This window comes from Glandiceps talaboti, chromosome 16, assembly GCF_964340395.1.
Source record: "Glandiceps talaboti chromosome 16, keGlaTala1.1, whole genome shotgun sequence".
In the NCBI taxonomy this organism is placed as follows: domain Eukaryota; kingdom Metazoa; phylum Hemichordata; class Enteropneusta; family Spengelidae; genus Glandiceps; species Glandiceps talaboti.
The window spans coordinates 4,980,361-4,990,360 of record NC_135564.1 but is presented as its reverse complement, the minus strand read 5'-3'; the positions used below and the strand labels follow the sequence as shown (position 1 = coordinate 4,990,360).

The window sequence follows — 10,000 nt, the reverse complement described above, 5'->3', positions numbered from 1 at the left end:
TGTATGTATGTATGTATGTATGTATGTATGTGTGTGTATGCATGCATGCATGCATGCATGCATGCATGCATGTATGTATGTATGTATGTATGTATGTATGTATGCATGTATGTATGTATGTATGTATGTATGTATGTATGTACGTATGTATGTATGTATGTATGTATGTGTATGTACGTACGTACGTACGTACATGTGTGTGTGTATGTATGTATGTATGTATGCATGTGTGTACATGTGTATGTATGTATGTATGTATGTATGTATGTATGTATGTATGTATGTATGTATGTATGTATGTATGTATGTATTGTAGGTAGACAGAGGGACAATAAAGTTTATGTGCGTATAAATGCGCAGGGTTCACAGATAGACAGACAGACAGACAGACAGACAGACAGACAGACAGACGGGCGGGCGGGCGGATAGATAGATAGGTAGGTAGGTAGGTAGGTAGGTAGATAGATAGATAGATAGATAGATAGATAGATAGATAGATAGATAGATAGATAGATAGATAGATAGATAGATAGATAGATAGATAGAACCTCTAAGAATTATGTGTTATCATTGATGGGATCTAGATACTCTTACCGAGTATTCAGGAATAGCATCGTTGTCCGTCGTTGTACGTATAACTCTGGCATTCATACCTGAAACAATTAAAATATAATTAATCACAATGGAGAATGTGTTGTCAAAGAACAAAGTTTGGCGCAAACTAAAACTGTCCTTGTTGTATGTCTTAGATTACACAAGTGAGTGCTAGGTACTTTGTTCATGTGGATACACCCCCCCCCCTCCTCCGTAATCAAGATAGTGTAACCACTGAATGTGATTACTTGTACCGTCAGTAAAAAACCGGCAAAAGTCGTATAATCAGTACTGGGTATCTTTAACCAATGAGGATTCATATTACAAAGTTTCTACTATGTACATTTTATAAAGCAGACCGTACGTGACACCAATTATTCTTCAACGTACTGTGTACAGGCATTGAAACGCAACGTTTTGGCGCTTTATTTCAAATTATATGCTGTTTCGGCAATCTGTGTTAATGTCCCGCAAACGCCACAATGTACTGCAATATATATCTCACTACAAGGGGCAGCAGGTGGCATCAAGCTTCGAGAGAAAATTCATGGGTTGCATGTTCGATTTGAAGCATTCTGATTGGTTTATTCGATGCCGTGTCCTACCCCTCTGTATTACTAGTTTAAGCGAGGAATGCGTTTTAGCTCGAGCATGGCAAGCAGCGCCTCATCAGCTGTCGCGAGCGCACTAAGCGTCGATTTTGCACCATGTATCTCCGTATACTTTCTTTTTCTTTTTTTGGAGTCTTCCATATTTATGTAAAGTTTTCGGCTATTATTAAAAAGGTTTCATTTTTTTTAAAAGACCAGAAAGTGTACAAGTACATACATACATACATACATACATACATACATACATACATACATACATACATACATACATACATACATACATACATACATACATACATACACACATACACACATACATACACACACACACACACACACACACACATACATACATACATACATACATACATACATACATACATACATACATACATACATACATACATACATACATACATACATACATACATACATACATACATATAATATCAATTTATAATCATCTCATTTCTGGCCTTATAACCAAAATAACAAATATGTGTAGACATGTATAATGAGTTTATCATTTTCGGATTTCATCAGAATTGTTGCCTCATGCCCCTGGTCGAACGTGGCCTTTTATTACTTCAAACAACTTATACTAACAGAAAATTGATACGTGTAGGGAAGAGAGATTTACTGTGTCAATTTTAACACAACGTGTAAGTTCTGTGTTGTGTTGTGTTGTGTTGTGTTGTGTTGTGTTGTGTTGTGTTGTGTTGTGTTGTGTTGGGTTGTGTTGTGTTGAATGGACATCGAACTAAGTAAGAAAAAAAAAACTTTTAAAACTTACCCGTGGCTAAAAATAATAATCCAAGCACTAACTTCTCCATTTTTTCAACATGTAATGAACGCTTGTCAGTTATAGTCAGCGACGTTCTTTCCCCGTGTGTATGTTCCGTTAACTCGTGTAGACAGTACAGGGGTGTTTAGTGCCAACCTTGTAATCCCAGTGCGCACTGGCAGTGCGCACGACGCTAGAATACGGTAAGTCAGTGGACTGGAATCTTATGTTGTATATTAAGTGAGTAATTCAATACCATCATAACGTCACCATTCATACATGTTGTACACTTCATTCTTAGATATCAGATGGTCTAATATTATGTTATGATTTGGGTTTGTTGTGTTAATTGTTTAACATTCAAATCCTTGTTAGCTTAGTAACTCTTAATGATTTTCACTTATTACAGGAGTGTGGAGACCATTAAAAAAATGATCCTAAATGTCTTTCTCCGGGAGAGAGGAAGGAAGGGGAGGGAGGGGGGAGGGATAGATATATAGGTAGATGGGTAGGTGGGTGGAGGGGAGGGGGACTTGATGGAGGGAGAGAGGAATGTATAATGAGGCTTGATGTGAATGAATGAATGAATGAATGAATGAATGAATGAATGAATGAATGAATGAATGAATGAATGAATGAATGAATGAATGAATGAATGAATGAACGAACGGAAGGACGGATGAACGATCGAATGGATCGACGAACGGATGGTCTTTAATTTCGTTTGGCTATTTGGTTCGTTTGCTTTAAGTCTTAGTTGTGTCATCATGATTAACTATCCCTCCCTGATCATGTCGATATTGAATAGTATGATAAGTCGACAAAAAATCTATTTCATGGTCCAGTTCCACTGTAAAATACACACTCTTTATTCATTCAAGTAAAAATGACTTAAATTCATACAAATATCAATTCTTTGACATTAGGGTCATCGGACACTATAAACAAAGGTATTTCCAGATACCAAAGATATAACAATACAATAAATGCTGTCAAATGGTGATATGTATAGTTTTCAAAATATACAAGGACGGTTTACAGAAATGTAACAGCTGTTGACATACATCACATTTCAAAAGAATCAAATGACATTGAATTTAAGAAAACATTAACTCTAAACAGACCAAAATATTAGTAGGGCTTTCTCGAGATATCTGTACTCAACATAAACACGTTTGTATGAGAAAACAATTGTGATTGACACATCAATGAAATACCCTTAGGTTTTTAAAATATTTAAACTTTAACATTAAACTTCAAAAAATAGTCAAACATAGGGTGTTAATTAGAATTGATAACTATTTCGATGTTAATATTCGTCATGGTTCAAATATGTTATAGCTTTGAGCGGTGATGTATTATCCTCGTCGTTCAACATGTAGATATATCCGTCCAATTATCGTTCAACCTCAATAGACACTAAATATTTTGAGTACCGCAGAACCAATGACGTAGACGCATTTTGTCGTGACGTCAAAACCATTATAACTGTTTTCGGCCAATAACACCTTAAATACGAACTAGCTTAATACATTTTAAAACGTCTCAAATAATTCTTGCAAATTTAGAAATGCTGCAACTTGTTTCAGGAAAAGAATCAAATATGTCGTCAAAAACTCCTTATGTTTTGGCGCCAGATCAAAAATGTTGTGAACGCTTGACAATGATCGTAAATGTTAGTAAGACTTTTATCGAGCCTTGCGACGATTTGTTGCATTTTAAATAGTTGTGATTGTATTTTTACTGTGAACTTGTATAAATGTCTTTGTGGATGGAGAAATTAAAGTAAAAGTTATAACTACAATAATCAAGAACAAATGCTAACGAGTTGAACCACAACTTTCGCTTGCACGTTTACAATTGAAAAAACATCCGCCCATAATCTGACATACTTTGGCGAGTTTTGCACTTGTCAAACCTTGCTATATTTTCTGAAACGCAATCCTAAAAATATTTAAATGCCAAAGAGTCAAAGCTTGTCGTTTTAAGGTAAACATCAATGGGTGCAAAAACAATACCTAGGATGTCGTTTCAATATTTAGGTTGCCAGGCCACAAGGTCAAACTTGTTCAGTATTCCAATGCCTTAGCATAGCGTAAAAACAATGGTGCATTTTCGCCTTCAACGTCACCACTGTTGTGACGTTGAAAGTTAACTTAGTTAGAAAAGTGTAGTCAAAACACATGCATTCATGTCACCTAAAATGTCTATAACATAGTCTATACTTTGAAAATAATAGAAAAAAACACCATTGGACCGAAATGATGTCTTTAATTTTGTTTAGGTTTTCACTTTAGATAGTTTCTGTGGCTTTAATTTGTTTAGAACACGTCTAACCAGATATGGAAGGAGCAAAAGTTCTCATACGACGGGCATGACCACAGGGACACGTAACCTTGCCTGAATGGGACGACTAATATGGGAGAATACTGCCAGAATACGAATAGTGCTGCCAGCATACTGTGTGTATCTCCTCCAAACAGTATATTTTCTCTATAAACTGGTCGGAAAATGTACATAGTACTCGGCTATTCGTAGTAATAGTATTTTATATATTCATTATTAGTATTCATGATGTAGCAGTTTATATGCCCATCCATGTAAGCAAGACTACGTGTCCCTGTGGGCATGCACAACAAGCAAATGTCACCACATCAGGATGCAGTATATGGTACCGTAATAGGGTGAGCGCTTCGTAAGTGAAAAGTAACCTATAAATTTATGAAAACCATGCGTCATTCAATACACTTTTAATTGCTCTGAATAATACAAATATTCGTAACATGCGTTGTTCCATAACGATGTAGTGTGATTGAATTCAACATAGTAATACGTCACCATGGCAACATGTCATCTAAGTAACTATGGTAATACGCCATACGTCGTTTACTTGCTGAGGTTGTTTATGTGGTAATGTGACTTGATAGATTGTACATCGATATAATTGTGAGATAGTAGCCAGAATGTTGTAACCAATCCCTTGCCCTGCAATTGAAAAATATCTATATATTAGTATGCATGTATGTATGTATGTATGTGTGTATGTATGTATGTATGTATGTGTGTATGTATGTATGTATGTATGTATGTATGTATGTATGTATGTATGTATGTATGTGTGTATGTATGTATGTATGTATGTATGTATGTATGTGTATGTATGTATGTATGTGTATGTATGTATGTATGTATGTATGTATGTATGTGTATGTATGTATGTATGTATGTATGTATGTATGTATGTATGTATGTATGTATGCATGTATACATGTATGTATGTATGTATGTATGTATGTATGTATGTATGTATGTATGTATATGTGTGTGTTTATTTGTTTCGTTTAGTTGGTGTGTGTTTGAGTCTGTCTATCTGTCTGTATGTCTGTCCGTTTGTTTGTTTGTTTGTTTGTTTGTTTGTTTGTTTGTTGGTTGGTTGGTTGGTCGGTCGGTCGGTCGGTCGGTCGGTCGGTTGGTTGGTTGGTTGGTTGGTTGGTTGGTTGGTTGGTTGGCTGGTTGGTTGGTTGGTTGGTTGGTTGATTGGTTGATTGTTTGATTGATTGCTTGATTGATTGATTGATTGATTGATTGATTGATTGATTGATTGATTGATTGATTGATTGATTGATTGATTGATTGATTGATTGATTGATTGATTGATTGATTGGAGCTTACAACGCGAAGCGTATACAAACAATATGGGGTTCTTTCTACTTGTCCCTTATTTTTGTGAGTGATTCCAGACCAGCTGTAAATCACAGACATATACAACTTTACTCTTTCACTAAACTGTAGCCACGTCATCATTTTAAGGCGCATCCCACTCACCTTAAACTAAAACCTGACCCCTTGATTAGGTAATTTGGAGACACACCAGTACCCCTCTCACCTTAAACTCAACTTGACCCCTTGATTAGGTAATTTGGAGACACACCAGTACCCCTCTCACATTAAACTCAACTTGGCCCCTTAACTAGGTAATTTGGAGACACGCCCTCTCACCTTTAATTCAACTTGGCCCCTTAGCTGTACGTTGAAACCGCCGAATGTATTTAGAATGTTCACAGTAGACCAGCTGATATGTATCTTGAATGCTGAAATTAAAATAACAGTATTTGTGTCATACCACAATACAGTAGTTGCAGAGGTTAACATGGATATTTCAAAGTTGCTGTGGTTGTAACTGGTGCATTTTGGGACAGTTTTGTATGCATGTGTGCATGCATGTAGATAAACTTGTACGTATTATGTGCCTGATACGACGGCATGCATGTGTTGAAAAGTAGCATTCTGTAAGTGTGGTATCTGGATAAAATGAAAAATACACCATATTAAAACAGTCTTATCCCTGCATTTTTACACTGTAATTTTATAACTTTAGCACTAGAATAGTTAAGTTTGACACAGACATTTTTGTACAAGTTTAGAGAAAATGCTTGAAAGTAGACTCTGTGTAGACGGCGGGGTAGTGGGGTAGAACGACTTTGATCATTGGGGTTAGTTTCAAACTTTTCAACTAGAGAGTGGAGTTGTACAACATTGTCACATATAACTTTCGATTGTAAACAAACCATCCATATTGAAACTTATATAATAGAATCATAGAATTAAGTACAGGGCGCCCTCACAAAATATAATACTAACTTACATTGTCCACTAGATTCCATTCTCGATGCCGTATTAACTGCATCACCAAATAAACAATATCGAGGCATCTTGTGACCCACCACTCCAGCACAAACTGGTCCTGCATCACAAACAACGACTTCAGCAGTAAATACCAGAAAACAAGTGTTGTTACATTCTTTATCTAACCTGGCCCCATGAAAAAAACAATCATTAACTTTTACGGCTTTGTCAGTCAAATTTCGTTTCGAATGACAGAAGTATCATACTTTCAAATAAATGTCTGTCGAGATGACTCTGTTTGTTCAATCCAATAGGGAACTTGCAATCCAAACTGAGCTTGCTCAGACGCAAAGGACTATGGGATTATCTGTGGTTATTGTAATACCTAATCTGGAGCTACTGATAAAATTAACCTCCCACAAAGATTAGGGTGACTATGAATTGATCATTCCTGGTTATAAACAATGTAACAATATTGTTTACAATGCTAATTGATTAGTATTTATTATCACATTTCCCATGATGCAACATTCAACATGGCGGGTTTGCAAGTTCCCTATTATCGGTTTCTTTATTCGTTTTCTTTTGTTCGTTAGTCTGTTTGTTTGATATATGCAAATTAGTGAAACCATCTGCCTTACCCGAGTGAATGCCAATACGAAGCTTCAACTGCTCACCATGTCGATGTGGGATTTTAAACGTCGTGACAGCTTCCTGAAGAGCTAACGCCATCCTTGCAATCTCACTGGCATGTTTATTGTCATTACGAACTGGTAGTCCTGATACAACCATGTAGGCATCTCCTATGGTCTCAACCTAAAAGAGTGATTATATTACTAACAAGAATTAGACAAGAAAACAACTGACGTCTATCATGTAATCAGTGTGGAATATTTGCATGGAATTCAACATCAAAATTTGATAGGTGAAGTCCACATCCCAATACTTTATATTGAAAATAGAACTTCTTCCAATATCGATTGGGAGATATTGCCTGACTGGTAGAGAAAGTTTACAATACATCAGTACATCTAGGTCTTTGCGTTTGCTATCTTTTCACAATTCATTCAAACTTGGCAATTTGTTAGAATAGTGCTAACCTCATATCAGTGGTTGATCACTGGAAAAATCAAGGCTATAGGACAAATATAGCCTGCCTTGATCTATACGGTTAGTAACCTAAAAGAACCTCAGTCATTTCCTTTTGGTTTACGTGAAATACTTTTATTCGAGATTGGTTTATGATCAAATCTGGTTACGGAAATCCACTTATCTTTTCATTTAGAAGTTGCTGACGTAATTTTCCGACTCAAGTTATTGACCTTTGACCTTAAAATTGATGGGGAAAACGGGTGAAAGGGCTCTTGCTGGAATGAGACCGTCGTTACGTGGAGATATTACTGTACACATAGAGATTACTGTACACATCATATTTAGTCTATATATGTAATGAAATACGTATACCGTGAGTAGGCAGCAACATTAAATTACCTTATAGACATCATAGTTGTCGATGATGGCGTCAAAGCAGGTATATAGATCATTTAACAATGCGACAACCTGGAAAAGAAAACAAACAGTGGTGCTCGTTTGATATCTAATAAACTACAGACAAAGATTTGTGTATTTGTGTGGATACTGTAACGTACTATAAAACAAACAGAGGGAAGGTCGCTTTGACATTTCAATAAGACTTGGTATCGTAACGACATTATGCTATTTTCCCGCCAAAAATCACGCGAACGAAATTCTTGTTCCCAAGTTCCTATTCTGGGCTTGTCATAACAACACGGCATAATTCTTCAGATTTGTTTTCAATAAGATCTATGAAGTAAATTCTGTGTTTAGTTTGAACTTTGTAAATAACTTAAGACGTGAGTGGGGTGGACGCAGAATCTGTGAGTTGAACGATATGTAGGCCGCTCCCATTGTCTATTGTTGAATGCTATTGTCCCTCATTCCCAAACAGTCAGAATCTTAGACTGTAACATACGTCGTGTCGTTCCGCCCTCTTCGACCTCCTCTCTCCAGTCCCGTAGTTATTCTATCAAGCAAGTTCTATTTATTTTGACGACAGCTGCTGGGTAAGCACTGATAATCTTAGAATATGATTAAAATCACGAAACCTGAAACAAAACGTCCAAGTACGTGGTCTGGCGCCACAAAAATCTTACTAACATGCTACATTTTATCGTCTGGCTAAACAAGAATCTCTGTTGGTAAGATTTTTGTCAAAATAGAAGACCTTTTTTTGTGATTTGTCTTGTAATGATATCGGTTATATTTACCTCCATAGGAGTACTATTTGCTGACAGTGTCGTAAATCCCACTATATCACTGAAGTAAATAGTAACACTATCAAACGATTCTGCTTTCACTTCTTTACCTCGTTTTAACTGTTCTGATACAGACCTGTAAATAGATATTTAGTAACACGTCAGCTCCTTGTTGAACACTTTTCACCGCAAAAAGCAATTTCTCTAAAGACATCTTCAACCTTGTTTGTGCACCTCACCTCACCTGACATGACCCCATCTTAACTCATCTCATCTTATCGTCCCAACCATAGCTTACATACTTTTATAAACCAGTGCTTAGCTTTAAATATTTGAAAAACGATAGAATTAACGCCCTCCCACAACAAGTATGTGCTTGCTTTTGTTTTAATATAACCATCCAAAGTTACGACCTGTTTGGGGGCAGTATATTACAGAATATTCTGACCTTGGTAGTAGTCTGTCTAGTAGATCCTCAGCTCTCCTCTTTTCTTCTAGATACTGTCCTGTTCTTTCTTCGACTAAACCTTCTAAGTTATTTGCATATTGCTCCATACGAGCTAACAAATTATCAAGAATGTTATCCCCTTTCTTTCTGTGAAAGAGTAAAATACATTAATTTATAAGTTGCAGTAGCTGAACGCGTACCCACTATAGAGTGGAGGGAAAACACAAGGGAAGAGACGAGATGATGGGTTTATAGACATATAAAGGATATTGAATGCATATCCCTAGATATATAGCCAGTAATGAAATTTAGTTGACCAAAATCAGTATGTCCAAGTCTATGCCACTATGACGAGTAATTTGATAAACGGGGGTATGTTTGGAATGTCATCATTCAGTATCTATTGTAAAATTATGTTATCGGCCTAGGTCTTATTACTTTGATTTCGAGGATATTTGGACGGGTTTCAGTTATGGATAAAATTGTTACAGAGTAGACGTCCGATGGTTTAAACCTTCTCTTTCTATGACGTCATGTGATTTCGTGGCCAAATGTGAACGGAAATGCCCGAAAAAACTCGAATTAAATCCGAAGGGAAAACAGTAAAAAAAAACACGTCATTTTTAAGGATTATTCTATTGTTTATATTTCAAAACTTATT

At 36.2% G+C, this 10,000-nt stretch overlaps 2 protein-coding genes across 2 annotated transcripts in view; both read right to left on the bottom strand.

Annotated features, from left to right (window-relative positions):
- LOC144447845 (serine protease inhibitor Kazal-type 1-like) overlaps window positions 1–2,105 on the bottom strand; it is a 4,025-nt gene extending 1,920 nt beyond the window's left edge. The window contains exons 1-2 of the mRNA XM_078137961.1: window positions 1,999–2,105; window positions 595–653 (exon numbers count right to left, since the gene is read on the bottom strand). Of these exons, the coding sequence (XP_077994087.1) occupies window positions 595–653; window positions 1,999–2,038 (99 nt within the window). The 5' untranslated portion in view covers window positions 2,039–2,105. The remainder of the gene's footprint in view (window positions 1–594; window positions 654–1,998) is intronic.
- A 2,770-nt stretch (window positions 2,106–4,875) lies between these two features.
- LOC144447701 (atrial natriuretic peptide receptor 1-like) overlaps window positions 4,876–10,000 on the bottom strand; it is a 34,744-nt gene continuing 29,619 nt past the window's right edge. Inside the window, exons 15-21 of the mRNA XM_078137779.1 lie at window positions 9,340–9,486; window positions 8,904–9,027; window positions 8,107–8,175; window positions 7,257–7,431; window positions 6,635–6,733; window positions 5,989–6,080; window positions 4,876–4,974 (exon numbers count right to left, since the gene is read on the bottom strand). Coding sequence (XP_077993905.1) covers window positions 4,876–4,974; window positions 5,989–6,080; window positions 6,635–6,733; window positions 7,257–7,431; window positions 8,107–8,175; window positions 8,904–9,027; window positions 9,340–9,486 — 805 coding nt within the window. The remainder of the gene's footprint in view (window positions 4,975–5,988; window positions 6,081–6,634; window positions 6,734–7,256; window positions 7,432–8,106; window positions 8,176–8,903; window positions 9,028–9,339; window positions 9,487–10,000) is intronic.